The sequence below is a fragment of the Anolis sagrei genome, chromosome 4 (assembly GCF_037176765.1).
Source record: "Anolis sagrei isolate rAnoSag1 chromosome 4, rAnoSag1.mat, whole genome shotgun sequence".
Lineage (NCBI taxonomy): Eukaryota > Metazoa > Chordata > Lepidosauria > Squamata > Dactyloidae > Anolis > Anolis sagrei.
In genome coordinates this window covers 130,458,967-130,480,315 of record NC_090024.1, presented here as the reverse complement: position 1 = coordinate 130,480,315, position 21,349 = coordinate 130,458,967, and the positions used below count along the sequence as shown (strand labels likewise).

The 21,349-nt window shown below is 40.4% G+C and overlaps 1 protein-coding gene across 1 annotated transcript in view; it reads left to right on the top strand.

Moving 5' to 3' along the window:
* The first annotated feature begins 308 nt into the window (after positions 1-308).
* The window catches only part of DDR2 (discoidin domain receptor tyrosine kinase 2), a 56,031-nt gene continuing 34,990 nt past the window's right edge, over positions 309-21,349 (top strand). The window contains exons 1-3 of the mRNA XM_060774372.2: positions 309-560; positions 14,703-14,807; positions 19,228-19,330. Of these exons, the coding sequence (XP_060630355.2) occupies positions 14,729-14,807; positions 19,228-19,330 (182 nt within the window). The 5' untranslated portion in view covers positions 309-560; positions 14,703-14,728. The remainder of the gene's footprint in view (positions 561-14,702; positions 14,808-19,227; positions 19,331-21,349) is intronic.

Genomic DNA, 21,349 nt, shown 5'->3' with positions numbered 1-21,349 from the left:
TGCTTCTTGGCAGGGGGTTGGACTGGATGGCCCGTGAGGTCTCTTCCAACTCTAGGATTCTATGGTTCTATAAATGTGGAAGGTGATGCTAGAAATCTCCTTCAGTTCTTCTCCAAGGTGGTACTCAAAGCTAGACTCTTTTGTGCCTTTTGATGTTTCTGAATGGTTCTCCATTAACCCTTTTTCCAGGGGGTAAAATCAAGCCTGACGCCCTCGTCCAATGAAACGCTTCCCAGCCTTGGTGCGCGTGCCATGGATGGGCTTTGCCTGCAGCCCTTCATATTCCGGAACGGGCAGGGAGTGAGGGAGCGAGCGCGCGAGCCTGCCTGCCTTCCTCCCGTTCCCTAATTGAAACCAAATGTGGGCTCGGTTGGATTGTGGGATTTCTGGCCCGGCCCCAGGCCTCCTCGGAAGGCGAGCCTCTCTCTCGCGAAGGCCTCTCTTGCATCAGCCTCTCCTTGCCCGACGGCCTGACTGACTGCCTTCCACCGCCCGGGCCCTGGAGCCGCTCTCGACCCGCTTCTCCGCCGGATCCCAGCCCTCCTTCTCTTCACAGCCAGGTAGGGACTTCGGGAGGCTTTGGAGAGAGGCGCAATCACAGCGGGCGCTGCCTTTCGGGCCTCCTCTGCTGAGAGGAATCTCTGACACAAAGACTAGCCCAAATTTGCCGCGTCTACACTGCCAGAAATAATCCAAATCAGTGCAGTCAATATACGTGTAGGCCCAGCCTTTGAGAAAGAATTAAGAGTCTCCCAAACTGTACATTTTTCTGGCAGGCCTACATGAGGAGGAGGAGGAGGGATTTTTGTAGAAACGTTTCCAGGCTGGTGGATTACAGATGCTGTTGACGGTGTTATGGCAGCAGGGATGGGACATAAAGGGGCCTTCCAGGCAGGCCCTGTATCCCAAGATCTGATCCCAGGTTTTCTGCTTTCAACCGGATTATATGAGTCCATACTGCCAGATAATCTGGGATAAACAGAAACCCTGGGATCACAACCTGGGATATAGGGCCTGTCTGGAAGGGCTCTAAGAGTCATACGTTTGGAAGGTAGGGGGGAAAATACACACAGATGTATACAATCCACATTGAACTACATGGCAATATGGACTCAGATAATCCAGTTCAAAGCAGATACTGTGGATTATCTGTCTTGATATTCTATGGCTGTGTGGAAGAAGAGTCCGAGGGCCCCTTTCTTTGGCATCTTCCAGACAGGCCCTATGTCCCAGGATCTGATCCCAGTTTTTTTGCTTTAAACTGGATTATATGAGTTCACACTGCCAGATAATCCGAGATAAACAGAAACCCTGGGATCACATCCTGGGATTATAAGGCCTGTCTGGAAGTGCTCTGAGAGTAATAGGTTTGGAAGTTAGGGGGGAAAATACACACAGATATATAAAGACCCCTTCTATGGGATCTTCCAGACAGGCCCTATGTCCCAGGATTTGATCCCAGGTTTTTTGCTTTAAACTGGATTATATGAGTCCACACTGCCAGATAATCCAGGATAAACAGAAACCCTGGGATCACAACCTGGGATATAGGCCCTGTCTGGAAGGGCTCTAAGAATAATACGTTTGGAAGTTAGGGGGAAAAATACACACAGATGTATACAATCCACATTGAACTACATGGCAGTGTGGACTCTGATAATCCAGTTCAAAGCAGATTATCTGCCTTGATATTCTGAGTTAGATGGCTGTGTCGAAGAAGAGTCTGAAGGCCCCTTCTACAGGATCTTCCAGACAGGCCCTATGTCCCAGGGTCTGATCTCAGGTTTTCTGCTTAAAACCGGATTATATGAGTCCACACTGCCAGGTAATCTGGGATAAACAGAAAACCTGGGATCCCATCCTGGGATATCAGACTTGTCTGGAAGGGCTCTAAGAGTAATATGTTTGGAAGGTAGGGAAAAATACACAATAATCCCTTCCACGCAGATGTATAAAATCCACATTGAACTATATGGCAGTGTGGACTCAGATAATCCAGTTCAAAGCAGATACTGTGGATTATCTGCCTTGATATTCTGAGTCCAAAGACCCCTTCTATGGGATCTTCCTGATAGGCCCCATGTCCCAGGATCTGATCCCAAGTTTGTTTGTTTTTTGCTTTAAACCGGATTATATGAGTCCACATTACTAGATAATCCGGGATAAACAGAAAACCTGGGATCACACCCTGGGATATAGGGCCTGTCTGGAAGGGCTCTAAGAGTAATATGTTTGGAAGGTAGGGAGGGGAAAATACACACAGATGTATACAATCCACATTGAACTACATGGCAATGTGGACTCAGATAATCCAGTTCAAAGCAGATACTGTGGATTATCAGCCTTGATATTGTGAGTTATATGGCTGTGTGGAAGAAGAGTCCGAAGACCCCTTATACGGGATGTTCCAGGCAGGCCCTGTGTCCCAGGATCTGATCCCAGGTTTTCTGCTTTAAACTAGATTATATGAGTCCATACTGCCAGATTATCTGGGATAAACAGAAAACCTGGGATCACATCCTGGGATATAGGGCCTGTCTGGAAGGGCTAGTAATAGGTTTGGAAGGGGGGGGGGGGGGAAATACACGATGACCCCTTGTACACAGATGTATAAAATCCTCATTGAACTGGGTTATATGGCAGTTTGGACTCAGGTAATCCACTTCAAAGCAGATACTGTGGATTATCTGCCTTGATATTCTGAGTTAAATGGCTGTGTGGAATTGTCCGAAGGCCCCTTCTATGGGATCTTCCAGACAGCCCAATGACCCAGGATCTGATCCCAGGTTTTCTGCTTTAAACTGGATTATATGAGTCTACGCTGCCAGGTAATATGGGATAAACAGAGAACCTGGGATCAGACCCTGGGATATAGGACCTGTCTGAACAGGCTCTGCCATATGAAATCCACATTATCTGCTTTGAACTGAATTGAAATACAGTGTAGACTCATATAATCCGGTTCAGGCAATGTGGATTATCTGTTTTGATAATCTTGATGACATAGCAGTGCAGAAGGGGCATCAGGGCCCTTACATAGCCCTATAACCAAGAATATCAAGGCAGTTAATCAACAATATCTGCCTTGAACTGGGTTGTCTGAGTCCACACTGCCATATAATCCAGTTCTATGTGGATTTTATACAGCTGTGTGGAAGGAGCCTCTGCGTGTACACCTTGAATTCAGTTTGTGGCAATCCAAGTAAGGTGAGGATAATGGAGGAAAGTAAAAAGAGAAGCGAGAAACTGAGATGTATTAAATGCATCTCAAAAATTATGTGGCCGAGAATTAATTGCCAAATTGTTTGGATAATCTGGATTATGTGGCTGTGTAGAAGGGCCAAAACTGGGCCGCCTTTTGATGTCTCTTGGGCTGTTGGATCTTATTATTACTATTATCCGTCCCCCGCCACGCATTGCTGTGGCCCAGTCTGTGTATATGTGTTTTGTGTGTGTGTATATGAGGTTTTGCACATGCACTGTAGCGTCGTTTCGCATTTTTGGCTTTTAAGTCTCTTCTGCTGTGTTTATCAGTGTTTTTATGAGTGATGGTCACTCGTTAGCCTGATAGGTATTGTGTCCAAATTTGGTGTCAATTCGTCCAGTGGTTTTTGAGTTATGTTAATCCCACAAATGAACATTACATTTTTATTTATATAGATGTTTATTTATGCCCCACTTTTTCTCTCCACAAGATTTAAAATGTCTTACATTTAAAAGCATTTCAGTACCATTTAAAATTTACCAATATATAAACATTCAAACAGGATTAAATCTAATTGGTATTAAAACACTCCATAAAAAACGTAATAGAAACTAAAAACTACAGCAGCCCTGATGTAGGCCCCTTCTACACTGCCATATAATCCTGATTATCAAATCAGATAATCCACATTATCATCTTTGAACTGGATTATCTGATTTGCCAAATGATCCAGTTCAAAGCAGATAATTTTGATTTTATACAGCAGTGTAGATGGAGCTTCAGACAGCAGCTTTACGGCTGAACTAGAACAGTTACCATCTCCCCCCCCAATAATATTTCTATTAATTTCTTATTGTTAAAACCTTCCCAACTACACTAGGCCACATATTTCCTCTATATTTTCAAATATGAGCACCGTTTGCTTAGGCCCCTTCTGCCATATATCCAGATTATCAAAGCAGATAATCCACATTATCTGCTTTGAACTGGATTTTATTTATTTATTTATTTATTTGTACCCCGTCCTTCTCTCTCTCACACACACACCCCACCCTGGAGGGGAGGGGTCTCAGGGTGACTTCACAACAAGCACTCATTTGAGTGCTAACCACAATCATAAAACATTTAAAAACAGTTAATTAAAATACATTAAGAAACATTTGATTCAAATTACACTGGTTCAAAATCAATGTCTGGGACAGTCCATTGTCATACATAACACACTGAGTCTTGTTCCTAATTGCTGCTGCTACTGTTCAAATGCTTGGTCCCATAACCAGGTCTTGAGGTTCTTTTTAAAGGACAGGAGGGAGGAGGCAATCTGATATCACTGGGGAGAGAGTTCCACAGACGAGGGGCCACCACTGAGAAGGCCGTGTTTCTTGCGATGGTGGTGGGATCGAGAACAGGGCCTCTCCAACTGATCTTAAACTTTGTGATGGTACATAATGGGAGATACGTCCGGACAGGTAATCTGGGCCAGAACTGTTCAGGGCTTAAAAGGTTAAGACCAGCACTTTAAATTGTGCTCGGTAGCAGATCAGGAGCTGGCGTAACAAGGGGTTGTATGCTCTCTGTATGCCGCTCTGGTGAGGAACCTGGCTGCCGACGGTTGGACTAGTTGGAGCTTCCGTCTTATAATAATATAATAATAAAAAATTATTTATACCCTGCCACCATCTCCCCAAGGGGATTCAGAGCGGCTTACATGAGGCCAAACCCGACAACACATCAATAAAACAAAATACAATAAGCAAAACCAATACAATTAATATAACTCACATATAAACAATAACACACAAGGATTTAAAAAACCTATGGCCAGACCAAATGTAATAGTTTAATTTAAAAAAAAATGCTGGGCATGAACAGAGATAGGATGTATCTGGTAGGAGGGTTTTAAAAGAAAAGAAGGGAGAGCAACCCAAAGAGTAGTTAAAGTGCTTCTGAGGACATTTTGCTGGGAATTATTTCCTTATTCAGGGAAGGCACACTGGAACAGTCATGCTTTCAGGCTCTTCTTACAGACTGCCAATGTGGGGGCTTGCCTAATATCCTTAGGAAGTGAGTTCCAGTTTTGGGGGGCCACCACAGAAAAGCCCCTCTCCCTCATCCCCACCAATTGCTCCTGCGAAGGGGGCGGGAGCGAGAGCAGGGCCTCTCCAGATGATCGAAGAGATTGCATGGATTTGTACACAGAAATGCGGTCAAATGTACACACATAGAGTGCATTGCAGTAGTCTATTTGGGATGAAACAAGAGCGTGGACCACCGTGTGAGGAAGAACTTCCTGACTGTGAGAGCTGTTCAGCAATGGAACTCTCTGTCCCGGAGTGTGGTGGAGGCTCCTTCTTTGGAGGCTTTTGAGCAGAGGCCATCTGTCGGGGGTTCCTTGAATGCCATTTTCCTGCTTCTTCACAGGGGGTTGGACTGGATGGCCTACAAGGTCTCTTCCAACTCTATGATTCTATGATTCTTAGACTTCCCAAAGTACGGGCACAAGTCTACACTGCCATATAATCCAGTTCAAACAGATCATCTGGATTTTATATGGCAGTGTAGAAGGGGCCTTAGTCTCTGTACAATATTTACATTGACTTCGCGACTTCTTATCAATTCTATATAAGCCACCATCTATCTATCTTTAATTTTGTCTTATTTTATCCTGCTCTGTATTGGATTCCTGCATAACATAACCACTGGCAATCAGTAAAGCCTTTGACAAAGTTCCCTATGGTATTCACACAAATTTATTTATTTTTATTTATTTATTTATTTATTTATTTATTTATTGTGTCAGAAGCAAATTGAGGGTGCAATGATAATATATTTATAAACACAAAGTGAAAAACTTGGCATTATACTAAATGTCCTTTAAGCAGAAACTGGCCACTTTGAGTGCCTCTGTTGTGTGTGTCAGGAGCAACTTGAAAGCTGCAAGTCACTTCTGGTGTGAGAGAATAGGCTGTCTGCAAGGACATCGGCCAGGTAACGCCTCAATGTTTTAGATGTTTTACCATCCTTATGGGAGGCTTCTCTCATTCATCCACACTCTCCTCGAATTCGAACCACCAACCTGTCGGTCTTCAGTCCTGCCAGCACAAGGGTTTAAAAAAAACACAAATCCACTAAAAGTTGTGGTACATAAATGACAAAGGTCGATATTGCCTAACAGTTTGTATATTACAGTATTCAACAAACAACAAATTTATATGGTATGGGCATATAAAGTCCCTCAACCTGTTGGAGGGCCGGATTATAATTTGAAAAAAATAATGAATGAATTCCTATGCACAGTGCACGTATCCTATTTGTAGTGCACAAAACACTTTAGAACAAAAATAATAATTAAAATGAAGAACAATTTTAACAAATATAAACTTATTAGTATTTCATTGGGAAGTGTGGGCCTGCTTTTGGCTGATGAGATAGGATTGTTGTTGTTGCTGTGTGCTTTCAAGTCGTTTCAGACTTAGGTTGACCCTGAGCGAGGGCCGGGTAAATGACCTTGGAGGGCTGTATTTGGCCCCCGGGACGTAGTTTGAGGATCTCTGGTTTAACCCCATTGCGCCACCGGGGACTCTGTAAAAAGGTTCTCCATTGTGCATGTGGCACGTCTCAGGCTGCATTGTAGTAAGTGGTCTTAAAGTTGGCTCTGCATCTCGTGGTGCCAGAGGGCAGCCTGTTTAGCGCCTTCCAGGTCACCCAGTCTTCTGTGTGCCCAGGAGGTATCAGCCATGGATTGAGTTTCTGGGTTTTAGCCTGCCACTTTGGGACTCTTGGTTGCTGAGACGTTCCTGCAAGTATCTCTGTAGATATTAGGAAGCTATTTCTTGGTTTAAGGCGTTGGCTTGCTGGCTGATATCCAAACAGAGGATGGACCGGAGATGTCAGTGCCTTGGTCCTTTCATTATTGGCTGCTACTTCCCTGTAGATGCCAGGTGGTGCAATACCGGATAAACACTATAATTTCTCCAGTGGTGTAGAACGTAGACGTCTTGTGATAACGCAGCCTGTCTCATTAAGGGCTACATCCATTGTTTTAACATGGTGAGATGTGTTCCACACTAGGCATGTGTATTCAGTAGCAGAGTAGCAAAGTGCAAGGGCAGATGTCTTCACTGTGCCTGGTTGTGATCCCCAGGTTGTGCCAATCAGCTTTCGTATGATATTATGTCTAGCACACACTTTTTGCTTGATAGTCAAGCAGTGCTTCTGGTAAGTCAGAGATGGCCCAGGGTAACTCTCAGGTATGTTGGTGTGCTGAAATGTTCCTGTAGGATTCCTTCTCAGGTGATCCTCAGAGCTCGAAATGCTTGTGTCTTTTTAAGATGAAGAGCACACATCTACCTTTTAGATAGATGGATGGGATCCTTGAAGTGACTGGATTGACCTTGAAGGAGCTGGGGGTGGTGACGGCCGACAGGGAGCTCTGGCGTGGGCTGGTCCATGAGGTCACGAAGAGTAGGAAATGACTGAACTAATGAACAACAACAACAAACCTTTTAGATGGATTAGGAATCAGCTGGTTTTTTGTGTAATAGGCAGTAAGAACACCTAAAGCTTCATGTCGCTTCTGGTGTGAGAGAATCAGCCATCTACAAAGACGTTGCCCAGGGGACGCCTGGATGTGTAATGATCCTGGAGGGAGGCTTCTTTCATGTGCCTCTCATTTATTAAATAAGTTAAAAAACCGAAATTACACCATGCTACTGTTAGATGAATTGGGAATTGCTTAACTGGCTGAACCCAAAGGATACTTACCAAAGACTCCTTTTCATACTGGAGAGAATTGACCAGTGGGATGCCATAGGGTTTAGTCCTGGGCCCAGTGCTATTCAACATTTTGATCAATGACTTGGAATCAGATTTGCAGATGACACCAAACTGGGAGGGATAGCCAAAATAGGACAGGACCAGAATCCAAAATAGCCTTGACAGATTGGAGAGCTGGGCAAAAATGAACAAACTGTATTTCAGCAGGTAGAGATGTCAGATACTACAATTAGGCAAAAAAGAAGAAGAAATACATGGATAAAAAAAATGAGTGACAGGTAGCTTGACAATGGTGTGTTTGAAAGGATTCTAGGAGTTTAGTAGACCATGATTAAACATGAATGAACACGATACAGCAGCTAAAAGAAGCTAATGTTATTCTAGGTTGCATCAATAGGCCTGCAAGACTACAGAAGGTAACAAGACCATTTTGCTTTGGTCAGATCTCATTTGGAGTACTGTGTTCAGTTCTGGGTACCACAATTCAAGAAGTATATCAAGATACTGTTGATAAATGCTTTCATGGCCAAATCACTGGATTGCTGTGAGTTTTTCAGGCTTTATGGCCATATTCCTGTAGCATTCTCTCCTGACATTTCACCTGCATCTGTGGCAAGCATCCAAGTTCTCAAAAGTGGATGAGCTGCAGAATCTATGGGAGCAAGTTGGGGAAGGTGCCCCGGAGTCCATTTGGGTCTTTATGAAGATGACTGCCAGCGCTGGAGGTCAGGGACCACATCGAGAGCGAAGAAATTACAGATCCCACCAGATCCGTGACTCTGATGGCCCACTGGTTTTCTGGGGGTCCCAAGGGGTGACCACAACAGGTTCTCCAGATCAACAGGCTCCATGGGCCGCAACAGGTTCCCCAGATCAACAGGCTCCATGGGCGTCAGCGAAAAGGTGGTAACGATGTGGTGGCATCGGGGAGCCAGCTGGGCTCCATGTTGGGTTTTTGGAGGCAAAAAAGGTTATTCCCGGGGCGGAGGGGTTAGCGGAGCAAAAGCGAGATAGCTATTAGTCTTAGAATTTGCCCAGGAGAAGAATAGCACTGATTTTGAAGCAATCTGTTGACTCACGGTTACGGGGACCCAACAGGTTTCTGTATCCGCGGTTCAGAGGAACGCAGTTTCGGCCTCAACAGGACTCGAAAATTGCATCCCAGGTCGGCCGGCAGCCATCAGCAGCCCGGGAGAGGAAAAGTTCATGCAGATAATAGTTTGGAGGCAGTAAGGGACACAAAGTAACACTAAGTTATAATCAATTGATACTTTATTGGGGGGATTTGTTGCAAGGTTAGGAAAGGGAAGAAAGTGAAGCAGAGAGAAGGTTTCTTTGTTGAAGCTGCTGCTGTGGCCATGGTTTACAGAAGCTGGCCCAAGTGGGCAATAGAGAACTGTGGAACTTCCTGCTGCAGGTCAGATCAGCTTGAAGGCAGGGAGTTCTGGGTTGGTCACCCTCAGGAGGATAATAGAGGCAAGTAAAAAGAGTGAGAAAGCTTATTAACAATAACATTTGCGATATGTATTGGAGTTGACCTAAGAAACATGGAGGGCCCTTTTCATGTTGCATGGTTATATCACAATTATTCGTTTTTTAATTGCCATCAACAATCACCCTCAGTTTTTCCTCTGTAAAAAGGAAATATTCACTGAGGGGTTGCAAAGATGATAAAAGATAATGATTCTGGAGAAAAAAAATTCTAAAGAGATTATAGAAATTATTAGGATTACATGTAACATATTTACAAAACAGCTTTACTATTCTTTTCAAATCGAATTGTTTATAATAATAATAATAATAATAATACCCCACTTTATCTCTCCCGAAGGACACTCAAAGTGGCGTAACATAAAAACATTAGCATACAATTTAAAATATACAAATATGCAAACATTAAAATATACAAATATGCAAATTGTCAACAAACTGTCCTCCACAAAAAAAAATCCAACATTTTCTTGTAGTGCAGCAGAGGTAATTTTTCTTGAATTTTGCTTGGATCTCATCTACATTTTTTGTGATAAGAAAAAAAAGATGAAAGAAGCAGTAGGGAATATAGTGGGGTTCAATCAATGGATGGTTGTAGGTCAAGACTTAAAAAGATACCATGGTTTCAGTAGGTCTACTTTAGAGGAGGCGAGAAATTGCATTTGGACCCAGGTCAATTTGAGTTTGGGGGATTTTAGCAAGCAGAATCTTTACTCCATATACAAATAAAGAGCTCAAGAAACTAACATTTCCAAACTATGATTGTATTTGTTTAAAATATGACAGATTCCTGCCAAGAGACGGAACTTTAATGCAGAAATGAAGCCAAAGGGGACTATATTTCCTAACATTTTTCTAAACCTCTAGCAAAGCTTGGAAAAGTGCTTTTAAAAATTGCTTTTAGAATTTGTATTATGTGACTTATTGCACATACCCTCAGGCTGGATCTACATTGCCATATAATCCAGATTATCCAAGTAAATAATCCATATTATTTGCTTTGAACTGGATTATATGAGTCTACACTGCCATATAGTCCAGATCAAAGCAGATAATCTGGAATTTATAAGTAGAAGAGGCCTCAAAGGTAACTTGCCACCAGTTAATCTTAAAAGATGCTGGAACATTTCTATTTTTCCCTTCTTTCTTCCCTCCTTTGTTTACTTCCTTTGATGTTATGAAAGTGGTTGTAATAAACTCATTTAAGTTACTGGTTGCATTACTTGTTATTTTTCACTTCCATTTTGGTTTGTATGTCTGCTTAAAAAATAAGTCTAAAAGTTTAGAAAATGGCTTAGAATTCAAAACAAAACTTACATTTCCCCCCTAAAGCATTTTAGCTTTCTAAACTTAAAACAAAATAGCAATAACTTTACCAGTCACTCCGTTATTGTGAAGAAGGACCATGGTTTATTCTTTTCTACAAAGCAAATTGTAACAGAGTATAGTTGTTATTTTCAGGTGTTAGTTTCCAGAGAAGAACTTCCTGACTGTAAGAATTGTTCAGCAGTGGAACAATCTTCCTCGGAATGTGTTTGAAGCTCCTTCCTTGGAAGCTTTTGGATGGTCATCTGTTAGGAATACTTTAATTATGCTTTTCCTGCATTGCAGGGGTTGGACTAGGCGACCCATGTGATTTCTTCCAACTCTATTATTATTAAATGATTCTATTGATTTCTACGGGATTTTTAATTCTGTGATTTGTTTTAGTCACTCTGGGAAAATGCTGTTTCTGATAGTCTTGTTTCATAAAGAAGGAGTTCACATTATTAGTAAACTAGCTATCCCCTGCCACGCTTTGCTGTGGCCCAGTCTCATGATCTGGAAAATAAAGTAATCAGAAATTGTTGGTTTCTAATATCTGTAAACAATATTTCTTGGGTAAACAATATTTCTTGCTGTTTCTTTATCAGTGTTGATGTGGAGATTGTCTGGTTTGCCTACTCTGGAACATGCAACATAGAATTGTCCTTCTTTAGGGGTCCCTTTTAAAATCTATGATACTGTATCTCTCTCTGTGTGTATCATATATATCTATAACTATGGCTGGATGGCTCTTTGTCAGGAGGGCTTTGATTACGTTTTCTTGCCCTGGTGAAGGGAGTTGGACTGGATGGTCTTAAGTATTTTCTGTTGGTCATGGGGGTTAAGTGTGGGAAGTTTGCCCTGATTCTGTCTGTGGGGTTCAGAACGGTCTTTGATTGTAGGTGAACTATACATCCCAGTGACTACAACTCTCAAATGCTAAGGTCTATTTCCCCAAACTCCACCAGTGTTCAGATTTGGGCAAATGGAATATTCGTGCCAAGTTTGGTCCATATCCATCATTGTTTGAGTTCACAATGCCCTCTGGATGTAGGTGAACTACACTTCCCAAACTCAAGGTCAATGCCCACCAAATCCTTCTAGTATTCTGTTTGTTATTGGAGTTCTGTGTGGGAAATTTCACCCAATTCTATCATTGGTGCGGCTCAGAATGCTCTTTGATTGTAGGTGAACTATAAAGCAACTACAACTCCCAAATGAAAAAAAAAAACAACAACAATTCTTTGAGTGATTGTCACTCCTTGGGTTAGTAGCTGTCTTGTGGTCAAATTTGGTGTCAATTCGTTCAGTGGTTTTTGAGTTATGTTAATCCCACAAACAGACATTACATTTTTATTTATATAGATTCTAAAGCTTTAGAAAAGCACATTCCTTGAAATAGAGATAACTGTCAATTAACCAGAATTCATGCACCCATAACTTTCAAGTAACTGGCTAAAAAATAATAATCAAAGAGGTAATACTTTAAATGACCATTAGGTATTGTTCCCTTATCGAGGTGGAGGCCACTAGGGGGCAATAGAGAGAGAAGGACAATCCATTTTATGAGGATGGAGGGTGGGTTGAAGGAAGAAAACCATTTCCCTCTGTTTTCCTGTTATTCCCCCTACCCATGTCCCATTGTGGAAACAACTCTCGTTTATGAAATGGGGAGGGGGAATAACCAGCGAAAACAGGAGGGGGAATTGTTTTCCTTCTTCAATTCCCCCCTGTAAAATGGACTATCCTTCTCTCTCTAGTGCCACCTAGTGGCCTTCGCCCAGATAATAGTACAGTACCAAATTTAAATATACTGTATGTAGAATACTGTGAAACTTTTACATTAAGTTGTCTTTGTCTTTATTGTCTTTATTTGCTTTATTTGCTTCAAATATATCCAGTAAGTACAAAGTTTATGATATGCTAAAGTATGGGACAAAGTACTGTTCAAGCTATGCTTTTTTTAAAATTGTAAGTCTTAAGCAACCAGAAACGACATTTATCCATTGCATGATATACAGATCTTTATGGCACCTTAAAGACTTAACATATTGATTATAGAATATGCTTTTGTGGACACATACCACACCATCATATTCATTAAACTTCTTCAGACTAGATCTAAAGTGCCCTATATTCCAGGAGCTGATCCCAGATGATCTGCTTTGAACTAGATTATATGAGTCTACACTGCCAGATAATCTGGGATAAACAAATAATCTGGGAGCAGATTCTGGAATATAGCGCAGTCTCGATCCAGCTTCAGTTAGAGATAGCAAACCAATTTTCAACGTTTGGAGGAATGAATGGTTCAACAGTATAGAGCTGAAATGAAAATACAGAATTATAAACAAGTAGTTATAACGGTGATTATGCACAAGACAGCTATGAAGTTTTTGTAAGGACTGGAATTATTACACTGTAATATCCACAACTCCCATCTTGGTTGGAAGCACTCATTTGATTTTCATTAGTTATTGTATTTTTAAAACATACTTTATTTTTTAATCTTTGTCATAGATAAATAAATAAATATATTAGGTTCTTGTGGGTTTTTTCGGGCTATAGAGCCATGTTCTAGAGGCATTTCTCCTGACGTTTCGCCTGCATCTATGGCAAGCATCCTCAGAGGTGTGAGGTCAGACCTCACACCTCTGAGGATGCTTGCCATAGATGCAGGCGAAACGTCAGGAGAAATGCCTCTAGAACATGGCTCTATAGCCCGAAAAAACCCACAAGAACCTAGTGATTCCAGCCATGAAAGCCTTCGACAAATAAATATATTAATGTCCTGAAGTGAGAGATGCATTTCACTTTAAGAAAAAGGCATCTAGCTTAGCAAGGCATAAACGGGATGTCGTCTTGGGAATATACTGTATATGCTCAAGTAGAAGCCCCTTTTTTAGGCTGAAAAAGCCCCCCTCGGCTTATAATCGAGTCAATGTTATTTATTATTTTACTCTGTAATTAGTATTATTTTTATTATTATATTACACTTACATTATTTTGCTCTATTATTATTTTTATTACATTTATTATTTTACTCTATTTATTATTATTATGATGCTCTATATATTATTATAGTTATTATTTTACTTTATTATTACATTTATTATTTTACTCTACTTAGTATTCATGATATTCATTATTTTACTCTATTGTTATTTTTATTATTACATTTATTATTTTACTCTATTATTATTATTGGAAGGATACGTAAGCACATTTACATTGAAGAAAGTTAGAATGATGGTTTAATCAGAATTGGAAAGTCTTATTTTAAATTACAGCTTTATGTAAATATTAAAAACATTTCACCTACTGATGCCTCAATTAATTTAATTTTATTGCTATCTATTTTTATTTTGAAATTTACCATTCACAGCTGCATTTCCCACCCTCGGTTTATACTTGAGTCAACATGTTTTCCTAGTTTGTTGAGGTCAAATTAGGTGTCTTGGCTTATATTTGGGTCGGCTTATACTCAAATAAATGTGGTAATGGAAGGCCTTGGCAGGTGTCAAAAATACAAAATAAAGAGTTAACTAACAAGAAAGAAAATAGCATCTTAGTTGTCTAATGTTTAATTCATTTGTCGTTTAGCATTTGAGCTCTATGTTTTGGTTTTAAATCCTTCCAGGAAGGTTTTCCTTATCTTCTTGTCCTCGTGATGTCTTGGACCACAACTCTTGTTGTCCAAACTCATTATTCACAATATATCTGGAGGCCACAAGTTTGGAGAAAATTATTTCATGCCAACCCCCCCCCCCCCTTCATAAATAGGGCAGTTGTTCACAGTCGAAATATTACAGTTCTTTTATGTTTATTCTGTTGGTTATTTGCAAGCAAGTGTTCATATGATTGCAATCTTAGTGATTTATTTATTCTATGTTTTCTAATTTCTTTTTTCTTTTTGCTACCATAGCTACAGAGTTGTGACAAGATCTGAAGATGCTTACACCTCCACAGACACCGTTTGGTATAATGCTGCTGGTTATTTCAAGTGTCGTGAAAGCTCAGGTCAATCCAGGTAAGGTATGAAAGTGAAATCCAGGGACTAACTATATTATATAGAGCTTTTTACTTTATTATAAGTTTAAAAATTCCTAAACTCTAAAGCAAAAAAGCCCCCCCCATGACCCCCCCCCCCCCACCCACGCCACCAGTACGGAACAGGAATACAAATGAAGATGAAGAACATTGGAAACACAATAGACTTCCCCCTCATAAAGAAAAGGCAACTATCACACTCTTAGACATACTTCTTGTACTATTTGATTACTTTCCAACTACTGCTAAACATAAACCACCATAAAGTATTATTATTAACATTAATACCCAACCACAAGTAACTCATATCAACAATTTCAAATCTTATAAATATTAGTAAATTCATCTTTAAAGTATGACCTTAACCCCCAAATTTATTCCCATTTAAATGAAATTAATCGTATCTTATATATTTTTTTTTTCAAATTATAATCCAGCCATCCAATAGTTTGCGGGACTGTGACCTGGCCCTTTGCTTTAGATGGTCCAAAAACATTTACATTGAGCACACCTTGGGCCCATATAGAAGTCAGTTACATTCATGTAGAAAAAGGAGCCTTAATAAACAGGGGGATATATATATATATATATATATATATATATATATATATAAATATTTTATCTATGGTATGCAACTGTTTTGCTATGCTAGTAATCATGTATCTAAAAAGTGATCTAAAACCTATCTCCTTATCTCAGGGGTCCTCAAACTTTTTAAGCAGAGGGCCAGGTCACAGTCCCTCACACTGTTGGAGGGCCGGATTATAATTTGAAAAAAACATGAATGAATTCCTATGCACACTGCACATATCTTATTCATAGTGCAAAAACACTTTAAAACAATACAATAATTAAAATGAAGAATAATTTTAACAAATATAAGCTTATTAGTATTTCAGTGGGAAGTGTGGGCCTGCTTTTGGCTGATGTGATAGGGTTCTTGTTGTTGTTGTGTGCTTTCAAGTCATTTCAGACTTAGGTTGATACTGAGTGAAGGCCGGGTAAATGACCTTGGAGGCCCATATCCGGCCCTCGGGCCATAGTTTGAGGACCCCTGCTCTATCTGGTCTCCTTCAATATGTTCTTCTTTTAAAGTGCCTTTAAGAATGCACTTGAATAAGATTTACTCTATAAATATAATATTACCATATTATAACTTCTTGCATTTGTGTAAGACAAGAACAAATCTCAAAACTTTGAAACCATTTTATTGATCAGCCAATTGGCCTTATCAAAATAGACACAACATACAGTATACATCATGTAAACACAACATACAGTATACATCAACTCCAAGCAAAATGGTAAATATACAAGTACAGATAGAAAAAGTGGGGGTGGCTAATTTATAACCAAATGTACCTTAATCTTAGGTTTGATAATCTAGATTGTATGGATTATAATCTGGATTATGTAGCAGTGTAGATCCAACCCCAGTGATTCTGCTTCCAGTCGTGGATAACTTGATGTTTCCAAAAAGTACACATGAAAACAAAAGGCAACTGTTAATCTGTCACAGCATCAAATAATGAAATACAGGCCTACCCAGTCAGTTTTAACTATGACTTTTAAGTCACAGTCAGTGTTTATTGCGTTTTAAACTTTTATCTCAGGTGTTTTAACAGGCAGATGTTTTAATAATGCTTCCATGGTTGCATTTTAATTATGTTTTAATACATAATTTTATAGGTGTATTTGACTGTGTTGTGCTCTGCCTTGAGCCCAGAGGAGAGATGATTAATAAATAATCATTATCATCATCATATTTCCCCTGAATTTGAATCTTTAGATGTCATAGGCAATAGTTTCTGAGAAATTTGTCTTCCGCTAATATATGTGGTCTGGTTCCTTATAAAATGGTTTTTAAGACCCTGGCAAACTGCATCTTATGGCAACAAATTGCATGTAAATTATTCAGTGAGTATTTTTTTTCTTTTTCAATGCCCCGAGGGCCAGTTAGTTTCCTTGAGCAGCCCCCAGCTTCTATTCCTGCCTATTTATGGTATGGACTCTGTGTAAAGGATGCAAATAAAACACCATATTCCTCATTGCATGTTCCTCAGTTCGTTCAGTACCTTACGCACAGGTTATGGACAGAGTTTTGGACTGAATCCAGTGACCAGACAGTAAACACAGTGGAACAAGTGCCTCTTTGAGAAGTTCTCCTGGCAGCTAAGCATGAAAAAATAATGCTCAGGTAACTGCAGAGCCTGCTGCAGCTTCCTGGCTGGTCTCTTGCAAATCAAAAGCAGTCACAGTAGAGACAGTGTTAGTTTTCTGCTTCCAAACTGGGAAGAAGGTGCTGGGAAAGGGACAAAGCAGTATTTAGTTGTCTCTCCAGTACCTTGTCTGCTTGATAATTGTGATTTGGTGTTTTTTTAAAAACTACTTTGTTTTAAAATATTGACAAAGAGCTAATAGTATCTAGAACTTTTCCCATGGCATCGTAAAGTACAATTCACTTCTATGGTGTATCACATACTCCTCACATTAGCTTCATAACAATTCTGTATTTGTATCCTCCATTTATTCAAACTACTTTTATTATGGATTGTTATGTCTCGTGCTCAGTGTAGATTTTGGTGTGTGTTAAACTGTAAATGGAGGGCAGAACTCTACTGATCAATCTTTGGGAATACATATTTCCCTTGATGTCTAGTTTTAAAAAAATTCTGGTACTAGAAGGGACTCGGGGGGACATCTAGTTCAAACCCCAATCTTGTAACAAATGAGTAAGTTAAATATTTGTAGATGGTCTTCTTGGTTTGCAAAATGTTGTAGAAAATTGAAGGGAATTTTAAAGGAAGATTCCTAATTCATTAGATTGTTATTTACTTAGGCGATCCCTCATTGTCTGAGTATGATGGCCTTCCAAGTGTAGTGTCTTGGCAGGGGATACGTAGGTGACTGTGGAGTCCTATCCTTGATCCGAATGTTCTTCCACAGTGAGGGCATTGGTTTCCAGGTGGAAGACAGTCCTGGTCAGAGTTGGCTTGACATGCCTTCCTCTTGGCACTTTTCTCCCTATTGCCTCAATTCATGCCTCTTCAAATTCCACAGCACTCCTGGTCACAGTTGACCACTAGTTAAGAGTACTCAATAATAATAAATATAAGTAATAATAAAACTTTATTTATATTCCGCTCTATCTCCCCAAGGAGACTCAGGGCAGATTCCAACATACAATTGCAAACATTCAATGCCTCCATAGAACAAACAAGTACCAACATAATAATCCCAGAAAAACCCCACATATGAAAACAACATTAGAACCTAACATCAATAAATTAAACCAAACGTAATCTAACAAAAATTATATAATGACATAAAATCTGAACATAAAACATCCACATTGATTTACAGAAGCCAACTATGATTCACAAAATTGTGTGGGCTGGTTGTGTGGCCAGTGATGGTAACTGGGCTAACACGGACTAGCAGATTTCAGATATGAAATAGTTCTCAAACAGAGGTTTGGTAGTGATCTCTCATTACTCCTCCTCCTCTCTGTATGTTAGTGAGCAAAAGTAAGTCTTCAGTTGATTTTTTTGAAGGAGAGGAGGGAGGGGGCCAGCTTTATTTCTTTAGGGAGGGAGTTCCAGAGGTGGGGGGCAATCACGGAGAAGGCCCTCTCTCTCGTTCCCACCAGCTGTACTCGGGGTAGGGGTGGGATTGAGAGCAGGACCTCCTCCGATGACAGCAGTGCCTGGGCTGGTTTGTAAGAAGAGATGCAATCAGTCAAGGACCAGGACTTCCCAGTTCTCTGTATCTATGCCACAGTTTTTAAGGTTAGCTTAAAAACTCAGAGTGATTCCTGGTCCTTCTACTTATACGTGTAATTTTCCTTCCAAGTGTCTACCTTCTGGATGAGGAAGTGACCTCCTCCTCAGAGACATCCCCTGTGTGTTTCTCCTCCAGGACAGTCTGCTTTACTGTGTCCAATAAAATCTCTTTCTCCTTAATTTGTCAAAGCGTGAATATATGGGCCTCGGGATACTGGACCTTCTCTTCCAACTTGCACTTAATGAGATACAGCTACCCACATCCTCTGGCAAAAACATAAACATATGACAGTTTTTGCAGAGGATTACATGAGCTCTCTTACCATCCAATCTAGCAGTCTTAAGTAGACAATGGAATATAACTCCAGACGTACTTCCCAAACTTCTCCACTAAAAACACACCCAAAATGTCTGTTCACCTCATTCCTGTACACTCAATTTCTGTGACTGACAATATGTCCAGTGTAAAAACCTACATGTTTTTTTCCCTTGATTTGAAAGCTGTAGTCTTATTTTTTTTATAACCTAAATAAAAATGATTCCCAAAACAAATTATGATTAAGAGTGGCATTTGACAATCTTCTCCTTACATTTCTCCTCTTTTTTTTCTCTTTGTAGCGATCTGCCGCTACCCATTGGGCATGTCAGGTGGGCATATCCCTGATGAGGACATTTCTGCTTCCAGTCAGTGGTCTGAATCCACAGCAGCAAAATATGGAAGGTAAGAGAGAGTTGTAGTTGGGGTGCCTCATCAGGTCTAAAGAAACCGAGAGATACTAATGCCCTCCTCCCTTTTCAAGTCCTCTGAGTACAATAGCATATTAATAATTTTGGTCATATTTACCCTCAGTAGATTAGAAACCTCCAATATTACTCTTTTGGAAAGGATTTATAATATTTTGACCAAGAAAGCAATTGTTCACTGTCTGCACTCAGCTGGAATCAGACGTTGAGATGCTAGCGCTGTTGCTAATGCCTCAATGCATTCAGTGACTTGCCAACTTTCAGAGACTTGGCTGCTTTTTCTTGATGCATCCTATCTATAATCTGACGACAGTCTTGACGGAAAGATAATGAGCCATTGAATCCCTTCTGCTGCTGCAAGAGATTCTGGAAGTAGTAATCAGTTCACTTATCCATTCCTTTCCTTCCCTTTCTAGATGCGCCTTAGCTTTACACAAACCGAATATGAAGGAAAGTGGAGTTTGCCCTCCAAGAATGCAAGGAAAGCTATTAAGCACCAAATTAGCCCTGTTTCATGCCAGGTTTCAGGTACTCAATATTAGCAGCAGTAATAAATCAGATTAAGAACATGTCTTCTCAATTAATCACAATGCCCTTCTTTTGTAATTAATAGTAGATTCCAATATTGTTCATTGGAAACTACTAGCCTTGGGCTTTTAGCTTAGCATTGTGCAATGCCCAATGTGGATGTGAGCCAATTAGAGCTACAAACCGGCCTGTGCATCACTAGTCTGTGCAGTGCGCTATTAGCAGCACGCCTAACCTTTTCACTGTCTGTCCCATATAATGATTCCATCTCCTTCAAGGAGCTATGTTCTACAGCAGGGGTCCTCAAACTAAGGCCTGGGGCCGAGTACAGCCTTCCAAGGTCATTTACCTGGCCCTCGCTCAGGGTCAACCTAAGTCTGAAATGACTTGAAAGCACACAACAACAATTTATTTATTTATTTATTTATTTATTTTATTTGCAGCATTTATATTCCACCCTTCTCACCCCGCAGGGGACTCAGGGCGGATTACAGTGTACACATATATGGCAAACATTCAATGCCAATTTTTTACATACAAACATATACAGACATAGACAGAGGCTATTTAACTTTTTCTGGCCACCAGGGGAGCTGTCGCTTTCATCGTCCATCTGTGACGCTGATGAAGCACTTCCGCATTCCCCGCATGCTTCCCCGCTGGAATGCTTTGCTGGAGTCTTCTTTATGGCCTCATAAATCAGTTAATTTAGTCTCCCCACACTTTAAGGTGGTACCTTATTTTCCTCTTGACAGATGCAGCTGTCTTTCGGGTTGCAGAGGTCGACAACAGGCTACACACAATTGGTTGGAAACCCACTCCAACCCGGGCTGGCTTCGATCTCATGACCTTTTTGGTCAGAATGATCTTAATGTAGCTGACACTCAGCCAGCTGCGCCACAATCCCGGTGCAACAACAACAACAACAACAATCCTATCTCATCAGCCAAAAGCAGGCTCACACTTCCCATGGAAATACTAATAAGTTTATATTTGTTAAAATTGTTCTTCATTTTAATAATTGTAATGTTTTTAAGTGTTTTTTGCACTAAAAAAATAAGATATGTGCAGTGTGCATAGGAATTCTTTTTTTTTTTTCAAATTATAATCCGGCCCTCCAACAATTTGAGGGCCTGTGACCTGGCCCTCTGTTTAAAACGTTTGAAGACCCCTGTTCTACAGGAAAGATTCCTCCAGAGAGCTACCACGTTTGTTCTTACTGACTTTCATTTTCCCCCATGTCTCATGGGGGACATGAGACAAGCCTCCATGCAGGATTGCAACACATCCAGGTGTCCCCTGGGCAACATCCTTGTAGATGGCAGATTCTCTCACAACAGAAGCGAACAGAAGTGACTTTCCCCCAGACCTTTAAGTCTGGAAATGATTTCTAGGCCAAAGGATATATTTCTAGGCAGCCTAAGGATTTGACCAATATTTGTGAGTGTTGTCGAAGGCGTTCACAGTC